This window comes from Dipodomys ordii, unplaced genomic scaffold (genome assembly GCF_000151885.1).
Source record: "Dipodomys ordii isolate 6190 unplaced genomic scaffold, Dord_2.0 Scaffold22, whole genome shotgun sequence".
NCBI lineage: Eukaryota > Metazoa > Chordata > Mammalia > Rodentia > Heteromyidae > Dipodomys > Dipodomys ordii.
The window spans coordinates 2,620,867-2,641,695 of record NW_012267238.1 but is presented as its reverse complement, the minus strand read 5'-3'; the positions used below and the strand labels follow the sequence as shown (position 1 = coordinate 2,641,695).

At 50.8% G+C, this 20,829-nt stretch overlaps 1 protein-coding gene across 4 annotated transcripts; it reads right to left on the bottom strand.

Annotated features, from left to right (window-relative positions):
* Positions 1-6,189: 6,189 nt before the first annotated feature.
* On the bottom strand, positions 6,190-20,625 carry Atg16l2 (autophagy related 16-like 2). Of its 4 annotated transcripts, XM_013014212.1 has the most exons (18): positions 20,487-20,625; positions 18,423-18,522; positions 16,585-16,699; positions 14,111-14,184; positions 13,590-13,841; positions 13,371-13,436; positions 13,025-13,132; positions 11,891-11,953; positions 11,242-11,350; positions 10,744-10,849; positions 9,955-10,025; positions 9,578-9,649; positions 9,335-9,455; positions 8,920-9,025; positions 7,145-7,294; positions 6,933-6,980; positions 6,737-6,838; positions 6,190-6,491 (listed from the first exon to the last, which is right to left on the bottom strand). In XM_013014212.1, exons 1-18 carry the CDS (start codon positions 20,602-20,604, stop codon positions 6,404-6,406), a joined length of 1,869 nt encoding a protein of 622 aa, XP_012869666.1. In that variant the 5' UTR covers positions 20,605-20,625; the 3' UTR covers positions 6,190-6,403. The 4 variants fall into 4 exon arrangements, with proteins under 4 accessions (XP_012869666.1, XP_012869668.1, XP_012869670.1 ...); XM_013014214.1 differs by lacking the exon at positions 11,891-11,953; XM_013014215.1 differs by lacking the exon at positions 6,190-6,491 and having other exon boundaries at positions 6,796-6,838; positions 7,186-7,294.
* Positions 20,626-20,829: the final 204 nt, after the last annotated feature.

Genomic DNA, 20,829 nt, shown 5'->3' with positions numbered 1-20,829 from the left:
TATATGTATGTGTATATATATATATATATATTTACATTTTCACCAGTGCATCTAAAACAACATGGAAGTTGGAAGATAGAAGGGCTCGGCTAATCCTGGCCCCTTACTTGACAGCCATGGAATTGGTCATCAGTGTCCTCTCCTAGAACCTGAGAAGGCAGCTTTGAATCCAGGAAAGACATGTAAACCACAGGGTGGTTTCCACAAACATCAGCTCTCCTGGAGCCTTCAAGGGCCTCACCCCACAGTAACACACAGGTGATATGAGGCCTTTGGGAAGGACAGAAACCTGGGTGAGGCTGTCAGGACAGTTAATATTTCCATCTTCCTCCTTTCCCTGCAGTGGAAGCTACTTACATTTTAGTCTAATGTTGACCCTGGAGACAAAGTCTGTGACTGGAGTTTCCCTAATCTCATAACTAAATTTCAGCTTCCTTTATCAGAGGAACTCTATGCAGTCAAGCCAGAGACTCAGAACGTATACCTGCACCTCTTTCTCTCTGGGCCCCTCCACTCCAGCCTGCAACCACAAGCCAGAGACTGCAAGTAGAAGGCTGTCATCAGTTCTACCCTGCCACCACCCAAAAGGAATGAAATAGCCCAGGCGGCAGTGGCTCACACCTGTAATCCTAGCTACTCAGGAGGCTGAGACCTGAGGATTGCAGCTCAAAGCCAGCCCCAGCAGGAAAGTCTGCAAGACTCTTATCTCTAATAAATCACTCAGAAAACCAGAAGTGGCGCTGTGGCTCAATTGGTAGAGCGCTTGCCTTGAGCTGAAGAGCTGAGGGATAACACCCAGGCCCTGGGTTCAAGCCCCATGACTGACAAAAAAAGAAAGAAAATGTGATTACCAAGGGCTTATCCAACTTTCATTATAGATCAGTCCTGTTTACTAAATGCGGACTAGAACCTCACAGTTGAAATGGAAAAGGACACAATATTTGAGAACAGATTTATGTTGAGAACATGGGCTTATTGGGGTGCCAAGAACTGAATTCAAGCAACTGGATTCATCCCTTACGCCAAAACAGCCCTCAAACCCTAGGTTGTGTTGCTCTACCTAAGGATCCCAGCCACAGCTTTTGGGCTTGTTTCACATTACTGCCAATCCTCTTCAAGTGGTCATATAACAAAATCTATCTTCTTGAACTGAGCTACTTTTTTTTCTTTTTCTGTTTTGGTTGTTAGTCCTGGGGGTTGGATTCAGGGTCTGGGAGCTATCCCCAAGGTTTTTGTTTAGTTTTTTCTGCTCAAGGCTAGTTCTCTACCACTTGAACCACAGCTCTGCTCTGGCTTTTTTTTTTTTTTTTTTTTTGGTCTTGTGGCTAATTGGAGATGAGTCTTAGGAATTTTTCTGCCCAGGTTGGTTGCCTCAGATCTATCTCAGCCTCCTGAGTAGCTAGGATTTCTGGTATGAACTACTGACCTGGGCTTTCATTTATATCCCTTAAGTTGTTTCTCATAGCCAGAGCAGCTGGTAGACACTTGTGGTCCCAGCACTTGGAAAGCTGAGGTGGGATTGTGAATCTAAAGTTTTTGTCAGTGATGGAGCTTGAACTCAGGGCCTGGGCATTGTCCCTGAGCTCTGTCTTGCAAAGCTAGCATTCTACCACTTTGAGTCACAGCTCCATTTCCACTTTCTGAGTGGTCAATTGGAGATAAGTCTCACGGGGAATTTTCTGCCTGGGCTGACTTAAAACTGTGATCTTCAGATTCCCAGCTTCCTGAGCAGCTAGGAGTACAGACACGAGCCATGGGCACCCGACAACAAGGGTTTTGGTTTTTAGGGGGGGGCGAGGGCCGGGTTGTGGCAGAATAGAACCAAGTTACAATTTTGTTAGGAATGGGAGAATTGAAATTTGCCCTTAAATCCTACAACTTGACACAACTAGTTAAGTTTACTACTCCTAGACTCTTGCAATGTTTATTTTGTTGCTGCTTGAGCTGCCAAGAACTATATGAATGCCAAAGAGCATCTTGTTCCTGGACTGTTTTCCATTGGTCTCAGTGGCCAAGAAAACACACACAGTACTTCTGCCATGTCTGTTTCTGAGCACTCTGGTCTGGGAATGTTTTTCTGGAACGTTTTTTCCTAAAACATAAAAAAAAGGAACCATGGTCCATAACCCCTTCTATGCTGTGTACCTAATACATTCCCTACCACTTGTTCATGTGCGAAGACCTGTGGACAGAACCCTAAGCCACCCTGGGCTCACCATGGCCTCAGGCTCAGCCTTTGCCTTTCTAAGCCTCACCTCCCTCAACTGTGAAGTGAGAATGAGAAGATAATACAAACTTCCTAATATCTACCACGATCAAAAGGAACTAAAGGTTTTCTGACTAGTGGATGTACTTGCAGAGGAAAAAAAAACATCCTGTACCCAGACATTCTGTGTGTGAGTCTCACAAGTGTGTCTACACCTGGCGTCAGGATTTTTCAAGACATTTCTATTGTTCTTTTTCCAGTCATCAACCATAGTGCCTCAGACCATGTGCAGGGCATTGAAGCCCAGCCCCTATCACTGAAGGCTCATACTAAGTGAGGGAGACTCAAACACAGTAGATTTAAACCATGACTGGCGGCCAGTGGGAACCCAGAACAAGGGCTTCTGTCCTTTCCTCTCCTTGAATGCTTATACCCTTTAAGGTCTGACATTGGGTAAGATGAGGCAGCCTTTGAGGGACTTACAGCCTTGAGGTGGGAAGCTTCACAAATAGAGATGAAGACTCTAGAAGCCACTGACTTGCCCAAGATCTCTCAAGAGACAGAACCCAGAACTGGCCCTCCACAATACCAGGCCAGCTTCTCAGAACTTGAATCCAGTTTCAACCAAATAGAATCAAAAGTCCCTAGTTCTAGGAGCTGGGAAGGTGGCTCAGTGGTAGAGTGCTTGCCTTGCATGCATGAGGCCCTGGGTTTGATTCCTCAGCACCACATAAGCAGAAAAAAACAAAAGTGGGGCTGAGGCTCAGGTGGTAGAACGCTAGCCTTGAGCTGAAGAGCTGAGGGACAGCGACCAGGCCCAGAGTTCAGGCCCCATGACCGACAAAAAAAAAAAAGTCCCTAGTTCTTTCCAGTTCTGCTGTGTGACCTTATCCCCTCTCTGGCCTCAGTTTATTCATATAGCAAGGCTACAGGTCCCTACATTGTTTACTATGGTCCCAAACTCAGGCAGGCAGTACCTAAGAATGAGAAACTTGAGTACTGACCAGCAAAGCTGAAGTGGCTGTCAGCGCTTACTCTGTACTTGTTCCTCTCCTGAGAGCAAACCTTCCAGGCTGTCCTCTTCCTTTAGGAAGCCAGACATTAACCTGTGCTCCTGGAAGGGCAGCAACTCCTCATCACATGTGTGGCCAGATTTGCCCCTTGGGAAATAGAAATGAAGATTGAGTGAAGCAGAGGAGTTGCTGTTCCCAAGAGTGGGTCATGATATTTCCTGGGTCACCTAAGTGTTGCTACGCTCCTGTGAGGTATAACCAAAACACAGGGGTTTGCCCCAAATGGCATGGCTAGAAACAGCCTCCCAGAATTTATATTTTTCACCTCTTTGCCACCTGAAGGGACTCCAGCCCTCCTCCATTCTCAGGAGCCAGAATGGAAAAGATGCGGGGGAGGGGGGGTCAGATTAGATGCAAAACAGCATTTGGCACAGCAGTCTTCCTGCAAGGACCAGTGGGGGAGAGGCCTCTCAGCCCAACCCCTTAGAGCCTGAAGTCACCTGTCTTTTGTTGTTTTGTCTTGTTTTGCCAGTTCTGGGGCTTGAACTCTGGGCCTGAGTACTGTCCCTGAGCTTCTTTATGCTCAAGCACTCTACCACTTGAGCCACAGCGCCACTTCCAACTTTTTCTGTATATGTGGTACTGAGGGCTTCATGCATGCAAGGCAAGCACTCTACCACGAAGCCACCTTCCCAGCCCTTGTTGTTTTTTAAGTGTGTAATACCATCACAACCCAGCTGTGATATTAGCTGGGTCATCATGAAAGACACAAATTTTAAGTGAAGAATTGAGATCCTGTAACTTGACACTACCAGTTAAGTTCTTCCTAGATGCTGACTGTTTGTTATTACGTGAGCTGCCAAGAACCATATAAATGCCTAAGAGCTCTTTTCTCATCGGGAGACGAGAAGAACAAACCTCTAGAGAACACAGAGCAGGGTTGACATCCCAAGTCATCCACCGGAAATGTTGCCCTTTCCAGCCACCAATCCCTGCACTGAAGCAGGCAAGTGGCTTCAGCCAAATAGGCAGCTGGTGACCTCTGGTGGCCATTGGGAGCCAAGGCAGGAATGATGGAATGGGGCTTTAGGGTTGCTGAGACAGAGTTGGAACATGGGACTCCTAGCACCCTAGGCTGTTATACTGTACTTGCTAAGTAAGACAGTAAACATTCCTGACATTTCTCTTAGCCATGATGGACCCCAAGGACTACTTTGTTGTCATTTTTCAAAAGCCAGCTTCCACCCAACCCAGCAGGAAAAGGCTGGCTGTCAGCAGGGAGATGGTGTAGTATGAATTTCAGTTGCCAGCTGCAAAGGACAACAACCTGCTGGGCAAAAAAAGAACATGTATAAGAAATACTCAGAAAGGCAAGAGAGCCAGGTGCTGGTGGTTCACGCCTGTAATTCCAGCTACTCAGGAGGCTGGTGTCTGAAGATCACACAGTTCAAAGTCAATTCATAGGCTGGGCACTGGTGGCTTCTACCTGTAATCCTAGCTACTCGAGGCTGAGATTTGAGAATCATGGTTCGAAGCCAGCCCAGGCAGAAAAGTCCCCATGATAACTCTTATCTCCAGTTGACCATTCAAAAACTAAATGGAGCTGTGGCTCAAAGCTATCCTGTGCAAAAGAGCTCAGGGACAGTGCCCAGGCCCTGAGTTCAAGCTCCATGACCAACAAAAAAAAAGTTCAGGCAGAAAAGTCCATAAAGACTATCTCCAATTAACTAGCAAAATGCCTTGACTGGAAGTATAACTAAAGTGGTAGAGCACCAGCTGTAAGTGTAAAGGCCCAGACAGAGTGCAAAGTCCTGCAAATTATTCCAGTGATACAGAGACAGAGATAGAAGATGCGAACTAACGGGGTAGCATTGTGAAGGAAACAGAGCAACTTCAAGACATGCTCAAGATGCATTAGAAAGTTGCTCTGGCAAGGAAGGTACTAGGAGGAAGACAGTGGGGGTGGCAAGGAATATATAGCACAGCAGCCCCAAGAGTTTGGTGTCATTAAGGACACAGATCATAAACAGTGACATGATGGCCAAAGCTCAGGAGTCTGCCAGGCCAGGAGGGACCTGGAAACCAACACTGGATTTTGCCACTTAACTGACCTCTCCACAGGCATGTGCCAGCTAGAGAAAGGAGTCCTGGGCACCTGGCTCTTTTGAACTCTACCTCTTACCCATGTGTGGATGATGCCAATGTAACTAAATATCACTATCCCACAATACTATGAAATTTATGTAATCACTTAATTAAAAAAAAATAAAAAATGTTTGATGCCAAGGTTAAAGAATCTACAGACTCGGGCTGGGAAGGTGGCTCAGTGGTAGAGCGCTTGCCTTGCATGCCAGAGGCCCTGGGTTTGATTCCTCAGCACCACATAAGCAAAAAGAAAAAAACCGGAAGTGGCGCTGTGGCTCAAGTGGTAGAGTGCTAGCCTTGAGCTGAAGAGCTGAGGGACAGTGCCCAGGCCCAGAGTTCAGACCCCACGACCGGACCAAAAAAAAAGAATCTACAAACTCAAGCCTGGCCCTTGTGTTCTCCTCCCCGAGGCTCTGCCTCTGCAGGAAGAATGAGCCCCCATCTCAAGGCAGGCCTGGTATAGCAAGTACGTGGATGTCCTTCTGGTTTGTTAGTGATTCCCCCCTTGCCCTGACTGCCTCTTGGCTCCCTCCTCAACCTCAGTCTATCCTGGCTGCCTCAGCAGAAGGGCCCACTGTGTTGGTTTAGTCTCAGGACCAGACTGGTCCAAGGGTCACATTCATTCCTATGGCCCCAACAGCTGTTGACTTTTGTTGCCTCTGAGCCTTTCTTCATGCTGTTGCATGGTTAGAATGGAATAGCTCTTCTCCCTTGTCAAAGGCTGCTAGGCCCCAGCTCTATGCAGAAGGAAGGGACCAAGCCAGCCCTAAGGTCTCCCTCTGCCTCCAAACACTACCAAGAATAACAGACAGTATTACAATACAATCTTTTTCCACTTTGGGGAGAGGAAGTGAGGAGATACATTTGGATTTTAACCAAACAGGCCAGGACCTGCCAGGCCTTCTTTCATTAAATCTGGAAGCATCCCCTCCCCCTTCCCCATCCCCAGGTCCTGGATCCCTGTGGAGCAGAGGGAAATTGTTCCAGGTCTTCTTCAGGCTTTGTACCAGAGCTCTAGTTCAGGCGGAAAGTCGTGGCCCTAGCGCCAGAGCACAATCTTCCTGGCCTGGTCCACGCTCACAACGTGGCTCCCAGAGTAGCACCAGGCCACAGCATTCACAGCAGCACTGAGGAGAGGGAGGGCAGGCTTCAGTGGGGCAGCAGAAGCGGTCTACAGCCTGACCCTGTTCCTCATGTGGCCCTAGGCAGCCTGGGGATGCCTCATCAGTAAATAGGCCTCCGGGGTTGTGGTGAGGGGCAGAACTGAGTGCGAGTGGGAGGTTTGGGGACAAGTGCTAGGGACATGTCAGAATGTGGCATCAGCTTGGCAGGGCTGGGGCGCAGCAGATGGGGGGGGGTTAGCCATACTCACCAGTGGGGCCCCCGAAGGCTGCTCTCCAGTTTCCCTGTGTCAACATTCCAGATGTAGAGGGCGCCGTCCCAGGAGCCTGCCAGTGCATAGCTTCTGTCAGGGCTGCAGGGGCCACAACACAGCAAGAAAGGAATTCAGACGCTAGAACATACACATGTAAGAGCCAGACTGGCGAGGCATGCGCTCCAGGACACACCTGAACACGGCTTTGGTCCAGTCAGAACCGCATTTGAAGCCATCAGCTCTGAGGACAGATAAGGCCAGAGTTAGAATAGAGGTCACTGCCAGTCCTGCCACCAGCCAGGAGCTTCTAAGAGCCTCCTCTCTCTGCCAGAGAGAGATTCAGGTCTAGAGGGCCATCAAGGAGGGCCTTGTGCAGGATTTGAGGCCAGCTGCCCCAGCTGATACCTGAACACCTGTCGGATATTGCTAACACGCAGGTCGATCACCTTGAGTGTATCGTCTCGGGAACAGCTAAGCAGGTGCATTTGGTCATGGCTGAGGCTCAGGGAAGTAACCCGGCCCTGCACAGGGATGACCTGGGTACAGCTGGGTAACCTGAGGATGAGTAGAGAAGAGACAAGTAAGGAACAGCCTGCCTGCACCCCACACAAGAAAGACCTGGGCACAACTGCTACCCTAGCTGACAAAGTCCAGAGGCACCCCAGCCCCAGGCTGCTAGAGCTGGGGCTGACGGTGATTCTCCCTTCCCACTGTAGCCACGCCAGCCATTGAGGAACTTCACAGACTGAATGGGAGCCCTGGGAACCCTTGGGTCACTAAAATAAGCACTGAAAAAGACGTAGTGAAAAGCCTGTTATAACCATATGTCAGGGAACAGTCTCAAAGGCAATCAGTGAGGACCAGCCAGTGTGAGCCTACATGACTCAGGCAGTGGCTCTAGCTGTGCCATTGTAAACCAACCATGCCCAATGTTGGGCCTTTTGGTTTTGGTGGGAGTTTTTGCTTGTGGTTAAAAAGTAGCAATAAAAACCAGGCACCAGTGGCTCGTGCCTGTAATCCTACCTACCCAAGAGGCTGAGATCTAAGAATTATGATTCAAAGCCAGCCCAGGCAGGAAAATTTGTAAGACTCATCTCCACCAAAAAAGCCAGAGTTGGAGCTGTGGCTCAAGTAGTAGAATGCTAGCCTTGAGCAAAAAGCTCAGGGAAAGCACCCAGGTCCCAAGTTAAAGCCCCAGAACCAGCACCAAAAAACAGACAAACAAAAAGTAATAATAACAGCTGGGTGCTGGTGGCTTATGCCTGTAATCCAAACTGCTCCGGAAGTTGAGATCTGAGGATTGTGGTTTAAAGCCAGCCTAGGCAGGAAAGGCTATGAGACTTTTTTTTTCTTTTTGGTCAGTTGTAGGTCTTGAACTCAGGGTCTGGATGCTGTCCCCCAACTCTTTTGCTCCACACTTCCAGTTTTTGAGTGGTTTATTTGAGATAAGAGTCTCACGGGGATTTTTCTGCCTGGGCTGACTTTGAACCACAATCCTCAGATCTCAGCCTCCTGAGTAGCTATGAATACAGGCATGAGCCACCAGCACCCAGTTTGGGCTATGAGACCCTGATCTCCAATTCACCACCCAAAAAAGCCAAAGTAGGACCATTACTCAAGTGGTAAAGTGCTGCCCTTGAGCAAAAAAGCTCAGGGAAGTTTGGGAAGGTGGCTCAGTGGTAGAGTGCTTGTCTTGCATGCATGAGGCTCTAAGTTCAATTCCTCAGCACCACATAGGCAGAAAAAAGCTGGAGTGGGCGCTGTGGCTCAAGCAGTAGAGTGCTAGCCTTGAGCTGAAGAGCTGAGGGACAGCGCCCAGGCTGAGTTCAGGCCCCAAGACTGACAAAAAAGGGCTCAGGGACAGCAACCAGGCCAAGTTCAAGAACCACAACTGGCACAAAAAAAAAAAAAATAGTGGTACCCAAATGGGAAAAGGTGTTTGTCCATCATGACTATAAGGGTCAGGCAGAGTCCAGAGATGAATGAGAGCCACTAAGACAGTGAAACAGCTCCTCAGAAGTGCTGAATTCTCAAGAGACTATGACCAACAGAGGTCACAGCTGATACTGCCAGACTCTTGCACAGACCCTGCGCCATAACCTTTCCTGTCACAGCCGGAGAAAGGACAAAGAGCTCCTGGGCCCTGCCCCCAGATTTCCACCCACATCCACGCCTGTCACCTGCTGTCCCAGAACCGGATCTTCTGGTCATTGTGACCACTAATGATGATGTGGTCCCCGCATACCACGTCATTACAATAGGAAATGACATTGATTGTTCTTGAACCTGGGGACCAAGGGGCAGTGTCAGGAACTAGGCCATTGGACATATGGAGACACCAAGGTCCAGGAGGGATGATGTCTTCCTAAGACTGGAACCCGAGTCTTTCCAACCGTGCTCACCCCACCTCTTCTGAACCTACTTGAAACCCATGGGCACTAGGAACCCAGGAAGAGCACCAGTGGGGGACAGAGAAAGAGAGCCTCAGGAGGCTTAACTCCTACAGATATGAATCCCAGAGCCATTCCCAGAGAGCATGGCAAAGCCGCTTGTGCCTGGGGGCTGGCCGGGAAAGCAAAGTGGGCTAGGCCTCACAGTAGGCACGGCCGAGGTCCCACTCCTTCACTGTTCGGTCTCGGCTCCCAGTCACCGCCTGGTGCTTCGTGAGCTTGAATTTTGCAGCTGTCACCTTGTCCTTGTGTCCAGATAGTGTCTCCTGCCCCGCCCCATCCCAAATATGGATCAAGGGCATGCCCAAGACTCCTTAACTGCATGCCCCACCCCCACTCCTAAGGCATGACCCTTGACCCCTAGTCAGCCTTCCCTGTCAATCCTCACCTTGGACTGTGCCTCTCCCACCTTCCAGAGCTGAGCCGCCTGGTTGTAAGTAGCTGCCAAAACCTGGGAGCCCTGGAGAGACAGGAGTAGGGATGGAAGAGGACCAGGGCCTAGGCCTAAACCTGGGCCTGAACTGAGCCTAGTCCTGGAATAGGCAAAGTCCCTAGACCAGCAACCTGGGTGGAGGCTGCCTCAGAGCTTCCCCTGGCCCAGGTTACCAAGACAGGTGGGAGAGCCCCAGGCCCAGGGAAGGGGCCACCCAAGGGCCCAGTTCTAGGATATGACAGCCCTCCAGGCCCCAGAGCCCCAGCCCAGGGTGGACAGTGGGGTGGGGTGGGGGGGATTCATGCCATGCCACTGGGTCAAAGTCTCCTCACTGAGGGGTCAAAGTCCACACTGGTGATGCTGCCACCAGCTCCTTCAAGTGTCTGTTTGGCCTCTAGGCGACCTGGGGAGAGCAGGAGAAGGAAAGAATGAAATGAAGTCACTAACCTGACAAAATAAACTAGAGCCAGAATGGGTAGGTCAGCCTTTCTTAGAGGACAGAATCACTAGGTCTGTTCCAGTGCCTGGGTAGAAGCGATACCTCCCCTAACTTTTAGCAGAGGTCCCAGGGCAAGCGAGGCCACTCAGAGGCAGGGCTAGGGAGGACCAATGAGAAGGAACTATCCCAAGGTCACATAGCGGTGAGGCCAGCCTGCTGGAGACCTATCTCTTCTAAGAAGCCTAGATGAGTATCTAACTTACGACCTACAAAGCAGAGCTGGTACAACAAGGGGGCGTGTGTGTGTGTGTGTGTGTGTGTGTACCACTAAGGCCCCTCCTGTGCCACCTCAGCTCACTGATTTCTGGGAGCTTAAGTGATACTAGAAAAGGAGGGGGCCTGGTGGGCCCAGGGACAATACCTCAAAAGCCTGACACTACATTAATTCATGCCAGGGGGGTTCCAATAGGGACTTTCTAAGCTCAGCCCTCCCCATCCTGCAGGCCTGACCCAGGAGCTGAGAGGCTCAATGCTTCTTTGGAGCAATAAGCCAAGTCTCGGTGCCATTGCCCATGAACATTCCAGGTGAGGAAACAAAACGAGACCTTAGCTCATCCATGAGCAAGCTGAGGCTGGGGTCTGCAGAGAACATATGGGGTTGGCCTCCAGGAAAGGTCTTTACCTCCCACAACATTCCAGAGGTGGATAAGACGGTCATCCCCGCCAGTGGCCAGGAGGCTGCTGTTGGGGCCAAACTGAACAGCATTGATCTCAGAGAGGTGGGCATCCTGTGGGGAGAGGAGAGGTTAGTGTCCCTTGTCTTTTCCATGTGTGACTCTTCCTGTCTTCTCACAGACCACACCTCTGCTGTCTTGGATATCCCACCCCCTGGTCTCTGTCTAAACCTTGAATTTCAACCCTGGTCCCAGCAGGTCTTTTTATCTCTGCCTGGATCCCAGAGCACCTCCCACTGAGCCAAATCCCCTGCTGAGCAACTCTCCTCTCTCTCCTCTCCCATTATAAACACTGCAAAAGATATGAGCAGCTCATACCACCAGCTATAAAGGCAAAGTCTTGCCCCTGCTGAGGCCCAGCCTTGCTTCTATGGCTCTAAGGGCCATCCCTGGAACCTGCATTCCTCTATTAGAATCCCAAGCATGTGGCCCAGCTGTTGTCTTACCAGGACATCCTGAACCTGGGTAGGAAGTCGGGCAGCTACACACACAGGTATGCTTTGGTATAGCTGCTCAGGGGCCCCTCCAACTGAGTGACCTCTCCTCTTCTTGAAGCTGCAGGGGTGTAAGGGGGGATGAGGGGGATCAGAAAGGCACTCTGCAAGATCTTCTGCCACAGGGCCCCAAGCTCCCCTGAGGCAGCAACAACTGGAAACAGATATGGCAGCTGACAGATCATGGCCCTAAGGTGCTGATGCGGAAGTAGTACACAGCCTGGCACAGGAGTAGGAAAGGGTTAGTGGAAGCAGAGGACTCTCAAGGCCTCACCACCGTTTGGCTCTGTGATACTGAACAAATCTTAGGCATTTCTGAGCACTAGTTTCCAAACCGAGTGAACATTTTCATCCAGCAACAGGCAGGAACTCTTGGTTCCCTGAGAGGACCTTGAATAAGGACAGAGCCTTGTGAGCTAGGCAGGAGTTAGACATGAGGCTGCATACTTGGTTCCTATCTCCAGAACCCAACAGAGATTCACACACACAGACAACAGGCATCATATGATAGACAGACGGAGGTACACACACAGACCAAGCCTGGGCTCAGGAAGCCTGACATACCCAAACCCTTCACACACATGTGCACATACACACTTACTCCAGCAGCCCCTTCACCACATCCACACAGCGGGACAGTGTCAGGGAGGTGGCCGAGGCAGACCTGAGGCAAATGAGAGACTGCTAAAGGCCTGGCCAGTGGGTACTCAAGCAGCAGTCATTCATCCCGGGAGACTTGGAGGCCTGTGACTTCTTGAGCCTGGAACCAAGAACTTGACCCCTTGTAAACCAGGAGAGGTGAGACCTGGACCAACCCAACAAGGTCGAAGGACCTGGAAATGGGTAACTCCCCAAGTTTCCACCATGATGACAAGAAGTGCCGCACCCTAAGTAAGACGTTACCACCAATAAAAACTCCTAAGAAGGGCTGGGAATGTGGCTTGGTGGTACAGTGCTTGCTTGTATGCATGAAGCTCTTGATTCAATTCCTCAGTCCCATATAAACAGAAAAAGCCAGAAGTGGCGCTGTGGCTCAAGTGGTAGAAAGCTAGCCTTGAGCAAAAGAAGCTCAGGGACAGTGCCTAGGCCCTAAGTTCAAGCCCCAGGATTGGCCAAAAACAAAAACCTCCTAAGAGACTGGGCCAACCACTAAGAGGAAAAAGAGAAGGGCTCTCCTGGCTGGAGCAGAAGCCCCAGCTCACCTAGCAGCCCTAGAAATGCCCAAGTAAGGTTTTAGATGGCAAAAAAACTTTGGGAACCAAGTCTTATTATGCTTCTGCCCAAGGTTCCTTCAGCATCTCAGGGCCTGGACCCTGGGACTTACAAGAAGAGCCTTCAGGCTAGGGAATGGGGCCCAAAGGGGCAGCTTTAATGGCAGGCAAATCAAGGTCAGGGGGACTGAATGGAGGGGCACCCAAGGACTCAGAAGTGTGAGCTCACCACTACACATTCTCCCATGTCCATGCACACCTGTGCTTACAAACACACATGCCTGTGACCCTGATTCCTTCCTAGTATCACCTCTTCACAAGCCTTATGCCCCACCTCAGAGCTCAGGTCCTGGGAAGGAAAAGGGAGAGGGCTCAGTGACACTGACCCCAACTGGCTCCAGGCACTGGAAGTCGTACCAGTCAGCCCCTCCCCAACATTTCCCCAACCCAACAGCAGGCCCCAAGATCCTAGAGGAAGACTGGCAGTTTCAGAGCTCTGGGACAACGGCCACCTGGATTCTCACCTGAAGGGCCTCTTCCATTTTTCACAAGCCTCCCTCTCCAGGGACTCAGGCTCAACTGCCTGAGTCTCAGTCTCCTGTCTGATTCCATCTCTAGAGGTGTCTGGGCTCCTGAGAAAGAAAATGAAGCTCAGGAAGGACAAAGCATCCCGCCAGCCCTCCTCCCTACCCTGGTATAGGTCAGGGAAGGTGTGAGTGTCCAATATGGGGGTGCCCAGTAGGCCAGGCAAGCTGGCTCTTACGACCACACATCTCCACTCGGGTACATGGATAGCAAGGGCCAGGGAGAAGGGAGGAGAGCAGCATAGTTCCCCTTACAAGGGTCAGACGGGCCCCTCCTCATTCTTACTTGCTGATGCTCACAGTCCTCTTGGCAGCCTTCTTCAGCTCCTGGGACACCCGTGCCTGGTGGGCTCTGGCAGAGAGAAAACCATCCCAAAGGCCGAAAGGGACTCAATGAAGTGGACTCGAGATGGCCACGCCTCCCCTCCTTAAGGCCAGGGAGAAGCCAGACTCCTCCCACAAGGAGCAGGCCTGCCCCTAGGAGGCGGGGCCCCAGCTCCCTCACCGCTCCCGGCGTTCGTTGCGCAGGTTGCGCTCAGCTGCCGCACGCGCCTTGCGCTGCACAAGCCTCTCCAGTAGGTCGCGCGCCTCCTCCTGGAGCCTGCGCAGTGCCGCCTCCTGTTGCTCCGAGTGCGCACGCAGGGCCTCGTAGGCCGATCGCAGCGCTGCGTTCTGGGCACGTTGATCCTCCACCTTCAGGGCGTGTTGCGCCCGAGCCTCCTGCAGCAGCTCCACGCGGGCCTCCAGAGCCGCCAGCCTAGGGGCAGGGGCGGGGATCGGGGTAGGGGAGCGGAGGGACCTCAGAAGAACAGCGATCCGTCCCAACTAAGATCCCAGAACTGCATGGTTCTCATGGCCAGCAGGTAGTAAAGGGTGATTCCAGCCCACCCTGGCTTCCACTGACCTTACCCACATGCCTGGGGAGCATCTGGGGATGTGGGGCAAGTCCTTAGGCACACACTATACCCTCTCCCGGGGCAGGATGGCCCTGAGCCTCCCAAAAGTGAGCTGCCCCGGCCCCCTCACCTGCCCTGCCGCTCCTCCAGCTCTGACTGCATGGTGCCTAGCGCTGCACTCTTCTGCACCACCTGGTAGGCCATCTGGGGAGGTGGAAGGGCCGACAGGTGAACTCTGGCGCCTCTGTAGCGCTCACTCTAGCCCTTGGGGCCCGAAGAGGTTGGCAGCACTGAGCCTGCCACCCTACCCCTGCCATCCTCTTGATGACAAGCTGAGACTCCCATGGGTTTAAGATACTGCATAAGGGTTTGGGATCTACATCTGAAGTCTGCTTTCTGCATTCTGAGTTGTAATGGTGCCAATTGTTTTCTCTGTGACCATGGGGGGAGTTATTTAATCTCTGAGCAAGAATTCTCACCTGGAAACTGGGAATGAGTGCTTATTACTTCCTAGAGCTATTATGAGAAAGGATGTGTCAGATAGGAGGAAGTGCTCATCTAGCACTTATAAGTGCCATGCTTTGTTCTGAGCACTCTAAACACATTAACTCTTTTAACCCCCAAAATAGCATAAAGGGAAGCACTACCATTCTCATTTTACAGGTAAGGACACCGACACAGAGATTAAGTACCTTGCCCAGACTCACACAGCTAAGTGGCAGGGCTGATAAATGAGCCCAGGCCATGTAAATACATTATGCTTCATGTAAAGCACATGTGGTCTACAGGATGGGTTGGTGCTTGTGATCTCTACTCCCCACCTCTCCAGCTACTAGCTTCCTCCACTATCCCTGACCCCCTGTCTGCCCAGGCACAAATCTCACAAAGCAAGAGCACACAAAGTAAGAACAGGGATGGTCTTTGGGGGTGTAAAGTTCAGGCTGAATTCTGGAGCTGCTCCAACAGCCCCAGGGCTGGGTAAGGGGAATCTTTTCAACTTTCTTCAACCGAAAGCCAAGAACAGGGAAGACCATAAGGAAGAATTCCAACTTCTTTCTTTTGGTACTGTGGGAGAGAGAGACTCTAAGCCAAGGCTACACCCATTAGTGTGGAAAGAAGAACCAAGAGCTACAGACTAAACATCTCTAGCCCAGGAAATCACCAAGGCTGGAGGCTTTTGTTGCTAAATTGTTCCTGGCTCTTTGTCATGATAAGGCAGCTGCCCATCTATCTGGAGACTACTGTCCAGGCTTAGGGCTCGGGAGGCACCTGCACCTACAGAGTGGACACCTACTTTGTAGTTGCTCAAGTTATTACATTCATCATTCATTTCTCCACAAATTAATCCTTGCTTTCACTTCCTCACCTGACGTTTGCTTTCATTTATGCTATGTCATTCCATATTTATTTGATACTTTTCAAAATTCAAGTGATACATGTAGAAAACAATTTGAGACCACAAGAGGCTAGGGATGTTGGAGGAGGGAGGGAGTATGACTGAAAATGGGTGGGAAGAAGGTGATCTTGCGCATGACACAAATGTATGTATGAGATCATGCCACTCCACGGTCAAGTTGCAGCCATAGAAAGAAGCTCTGGGGAAGAGGCATTGAATGGAATTCATAACCTAGGTGATTTGGACAGCTGTAACTAGTCATGTATTTACTTGACCATTGGCCTCCTCTTGTGGAAACTCCCTAGGGGCACATCTTGTTTAAGGCCGCACTTCCCATTTTTCTTTGAAGCTATCAATTGTCAATAAACAATGAAAGAGTGAACAGAGATCATGGAAGGTGGATTGTAAGGGTGGAGGTTCAAATCCAGGTTCTTCCTGTCTAGGCCACAAGTTTTCTCCTCTACAACTATAAAGCTGAGGATAATTAGCTGAGAATATGCTTAGCCCCAGGCCTGCAGTCTACTTTTGGTGTGGTGTTGGCCATGTTATGGGGGAGGTGGTGACTTAGATGGTATGCTCAAGAAGCTGAACAAGAGTCCAGAGCTCAAAAGAGAAGACTGCACTGGATATGAGAGTCAGCAAAAAGAATCCCTAAAGTCCCCTATCACAGCCACTGAGCCCACCCATACCCAAGAACACCTGTTTGTAAGGGATGAAGCCAGAGAGGAGGGGAAGAAGGCACTGATGGAAATTCAGAAGCAACAGCCACAGAAATGAAAGGGAAACTGAGAAACACAGAGAAGGTCACTTGCCCAGGGACCACATGCCCAGTAGTCATTTAGTCTGCAAATGTGTCTCGAGCATCAGCTGCTTCTTGAACCCGGAATCAGCTTGGCAAGGAATGAGGTGGTGAGTCATAGAGTGAGCAGAACAGGCTAAACTATCTGAAATGAGGAACAGGCTCCGGGACACTTGTACTCCTTAGTCCCTTCAGCCATCCTTGGAGCCCACTTAATCCTAGGCTGCGGGAGAACTCTGACTCCTGCCCAGTTTCAAGCCAAGACCTGATATACACTAGGGAATCATAACTCAGTGCCTGCAGCACTAGATTCAAGAAATGTAGCAAATGTAGTGAGTGTGTACCACTCACTTGCTGGCTTCTTTGGACCATATCTCCCTGCCCCATTCTCTGAATGAGTACAGCTTACCTCACCACAGACCAGCTGGAGACCCTCTTCTTCCTCCTGCCACTTCAGCCTCAGAGCGGCTAGTGATGAGACTTGGTCTGAGTCAGGGCTTGACTCCTCCTCCCCGCCAACCTCCCTGTCAATCAGAGTGGTGCTCATAACTCCTCCACTCACCCCAGCACCCAAAGGCCCTCCCAGGGGTATTCCACTAAAAGCCTGAAGAGCCATTAACTTTTTCCTGGAGAACGCAGAGCCTTGAAGCCAAAGAAAAAGCAAGTCTCATCAATGAGCTGCCCATGACTTTTCTGCTGAAAGACTACTCTGACTGTAAGTTCCCTGGCCAAAGACCCACCTCAATAAGCACTGACCAGGAGCTGGGAATGTGGCTTGGTGGTACAGTGTTTGCCTAGCATGCATGAAGCTCTGGGTTCGCTTCCTTAGTACCACATTAAACAGAAAAAGGTGGAAGTGAGGCTATGGCTCAAGTGGTAGATTGCTAACCTTGAGCACAAAAGCTCAGGGACAGGGCTGGCAAAAAAAGAAGAAAGGAGAAAGAAGAAGAAGGAGGAGAAGGAGGAGAAAGAGAAGAAGAAGAAGAAGAAGAAGCATTACTAGCTGGACACCAGTGGCTCATGCCTGTAATCCTAGCTACTGAAGAGGCTGAGATCTGAGGATTGCAGTTCAAAGCCAGCCTGGGCAGAAAAGTCCACAAGACATTATCTCCAATAAACTACTCAGAAAATGCTGGAAGAGGCACTATGGCTCAAGTGGCAGAGTGCTAGCCTTGAACAAAAAGCTCAGGGACAGCAGTCAAGCCCTGAGTTCAAGCTCCAGGACTGGAAGAAGAAAAAAAAAAAAGAAGCAGCATCAACCACCTAGATGTGGTGATGCACACTGTAATCTGAAGACTTAGGAGGCAGAGGCAGAAGGATTGTGAATCTGAGGCCAGCCTGGACTATATAGTGAAACTTAGTCTCAAAAAAAAAACCCAACCCATTCCCTAGTTCTTAATATCTTCACTTATTTTTTTTTTGGTCAGTTGTGGGGCTTAACCTCTGGGCCTGGGCACTGTTGCAGAGCTCTTCAGCTCAAGGCTAGTGCTCTACCACTTTGAGCCACAGCACCACTTCCAGTTTTCTGGTGGTTAATTGGAGTCTAACAGACTTTCCTGCCTAGGCTGGCTTTGAACCATGATCCTCAAATGTCAGCCTCCTGAGTAGTTAGGATTACAGGTATGAGCCACCAGTGCCCAGCACTTCACTCATTCTTTTTTTTTTTTTTAAATTCGGTATATTTACTTATTTATTTTTGGTTGGTTGTGGGGCCTGAACTCTGGGCCTGGGTGCTGTCCCTCAGCTCTTCAAGGCTAGCACTCTACCACTTGAGCCACACAGCGCCACTTTCGGCTTTTTCTGTTTATGTGGTTCTGTGTTATGTGGGCCTGAGGCATGTAAGGCAAACATTCTACCACTGAGCCCCTTCCCAGCCCACATCACTCATTCTTTAAAACAGTAGCAAGACCCTTTCTGTAAGCATCAGGTCTAGTACAGAGAAGTGGGATAAGGCTAAGAAGGGAAAGAGGAGTGCAGGTTTGAGAGAGGAAGGAGAGGGGCAAATGCAAAGGAGAAGGATGGGAGAAAGCAGATGCTAAGCAACTGGCTTAGGAGGAGCTCAAGGGCTACCTCCCCTCACCCACTCCTGAGCAGTAGCAAGAGCCAAGAATGAACACAGAGCTCAAAGGCTCTCTCCCCTCACCCCCTCCTGGGCAGCAGCCAAGGGCCAAGAATGAACACAGCATAGGCAGCTGAACCAGGACCAAGCACAAGTACCCCATTGTGACCACTGATATATACACTCACCAGGAGCCCTGATGGGTACTAGGGGTGACGTCATTTGGTTGTGGCTGCAGCTTCTCTGAGAAGTTGGCTAATAGCTCGGCTTTCTCTAGGAGATGATTATCTGAGGGTACAAGAGGGTGGGCATGGGCAGAAGCAAACACTCTTTAGCAGAGCCCTGGCATACCTTTGACTGGAGGGCTTCAGGGCCCAGAGATGGTGAGAATGAGAGAGCTAGTGGGGGATTGGCTCTTGCTCCTTGCCTATGGGCTAAGTTGGCATCTCTAAGGGACCTTCAGCTCTGGCACTGCCTCTTCATAGCCCGGGTCCCTAGACCCACTCAGAAGAAGAGGGCTTGCTATCCCAGAAACAGAAGGACCACAGAACACAGGAGGGTCCTGAAGAAAGCTGGGGGACGGAGATAGACTCAACCCAGGTGAGGCAAGGCCTCACCTCCAGACCGCAGGGAAACAAAAGGATCCACTTGCCCAGGGCCTTCAGTAAGTCACTTCCTCCTGAGTGGCCTAATTTAGCAATAAAGTAATCCTAACTTCCCCAAGGTAAAGTCTTCTCAAGTCAGAGTAGAAAGTCCTTGAGCAATATCCAACAGATCTTGTTATGTTTGGTGGTTTGACCCTTGAATACCCCCCTCTCACCCCATCCACAGTTACTTCCTCCTTTCTTACAACTTCTACAGCAGGTTAAAGGGGTAAACCCAGACAGTTCATCAGCAATCTTCTCATAGGGTGGTACCTTGACTATCACCTTGCCTAAAGCCTGGTTCCCCCATAAATCTTCCTCCTTAGCAACCAAGACACTGCTTCCCCCTCCCACCTTGCAAATCTAAACAATTCCAATAATGCCTAATGGACAAGAAAGCTGAAGCTTGGGGCTATGAACTGCTCAGGTTCACAAAGATGCCTAGACCTTTGGTTAGTCTGGGTCTCTCCAAACCCTCAGACTTTCAGCTCCTAAAGATAGGGGCTTAGGGTGACTCCTCCCTCAAACTAGGTAGCTCTGTCCATCTCAAATAATGAAGCTGCCGCCTTGGAGGTGTGAGATTACAAACCCAAAAGGAGAGAACCAAACCCTGGAAGGCTGTAAAGAAATTTCTCAGGATAAGAGCAGATTTTTCAACTAGACACCGTTGGCTCACGCCTGTAATCCTAGCTACTCAAGAGACTGAGATCGAGGATCATGGTTCAAAGCCAGCCTGGGAAAGGAAAGTCTGTGAGACTCATCTCCAATTAACCACCAGAAACCCGGAAGTGGTGCTGTGGCTCAAGTGGTAGACTGCTAGCCTTGAGCTGAAGAGCTGAAGGACAGCACCCAGGCCCAGAGTTCAAGGTCCATGATGGGGGGAGGAGGGGGGTAGGGGGCAGATTTGGTTGTGGGGTAACATCAAAATTATTCCCCAGTAGGAAGCATCAGAGATTAGGTTAAACTTTAAACTCCAAACATACAATCTCAGGTGACTGGTGGCTCCACACACAGTTGCATACCTGTTTATCCCATTTTGAACCACCACACCCCTTCTTGGCAAACTCCCTCAGAAAGAACTATGAGAGGGAGAGCCTGACTTCCCAGATAAGTCAGATCCCCAGTGAAGCCTGGACCCCCTCAGGCTGGGGTATCCCCTAGTACAGAAGTGCTGCATGAACCTGCATCAACATCGGCAACCAATAGCAGACCCTGAAGCTCAGAGGTTCGCCCACAAGAATAGGCCCACGAGTGTCTGCTCCAGTCACCGCTAACTTCACGCAGGCCCTACCCTAGGGGCAAGGCAAAGAGGCACAAGAGATGCTGCAAAGCCCACACTAGGGAGCGAACTTGGGTCTAAGATGCTCAGCTCATAGGAGGAAGCACTGAACCCTGAGACTAAGTAGAAGAGTCTCTCCAGCCAAAAGGGGTTCTAAGCAGAGCCTGGGTTGGAAGGGGCAGCAATCATGGCCAGCAGGAAGTGAGGTCAAACAGATGGGCTCTAGGCCCAAGGCCTCGACAGCGAGAAGGCACTGGTGCACTTGGGTGGCAAGCCAAGTAATGGGACAAACCCTCTCCCCGAGCCCAGGCCCGCCAAGGAGCACTCACAGGCCGGCACCAGCTCCAGGAAGAGTGCCTTTTGCGTGCGGTCCCGATGCCGCAGCTGCCGCACGATGTGGCGTTTCCAGAGAGCTGCAGGGGCGCTGGGGTCGCTGCGCCCGGCCATGGCCGTAACCTCCCGCCCAAGCCTCAGGGCCGAGAAGGCGGGGCGGGGCGGGGCGGGGCCTCCGGGGGACTCCGTGACGTCACGAGCGGCGGCGGGGAAGCCCCGGGCGGCACCAAGAACACGCGGAGGTGGCGTGGGGCGGGGAAACACGTGGCGAAGAGCGGCCCCAGGGCCCGTGCCGCTGTGATTCCTCCAAAAGGTTTACCATGGGGGCTCGCCCTCCTG

Bases quoted from the DNA above. Each gene is read 5' to 3' on its own strand.
- Atg16l2 (XM_013014212.1), bottom strand. From the start codon at position 20,604: ATGGCCGGGCGCAGCGACCCCAGCGCCCCTGCAGCTCTCTGGAAACGC. The intron at 10,850-11,241 runs GTAAGACAACAG...CTCTCCCCACAG, and splicing joins CCCAGGTTCAGGATGTCCTG to GATGCCCACCTCTCTGAGAT. The intron at 10,026-10,743 runs GTAAAGACCTTT...TGCTCTCCCCAG, and splicing joins CCTCTGGAATGTTGTGGGAG to GTCGCCTAGAGGCCAAACAG.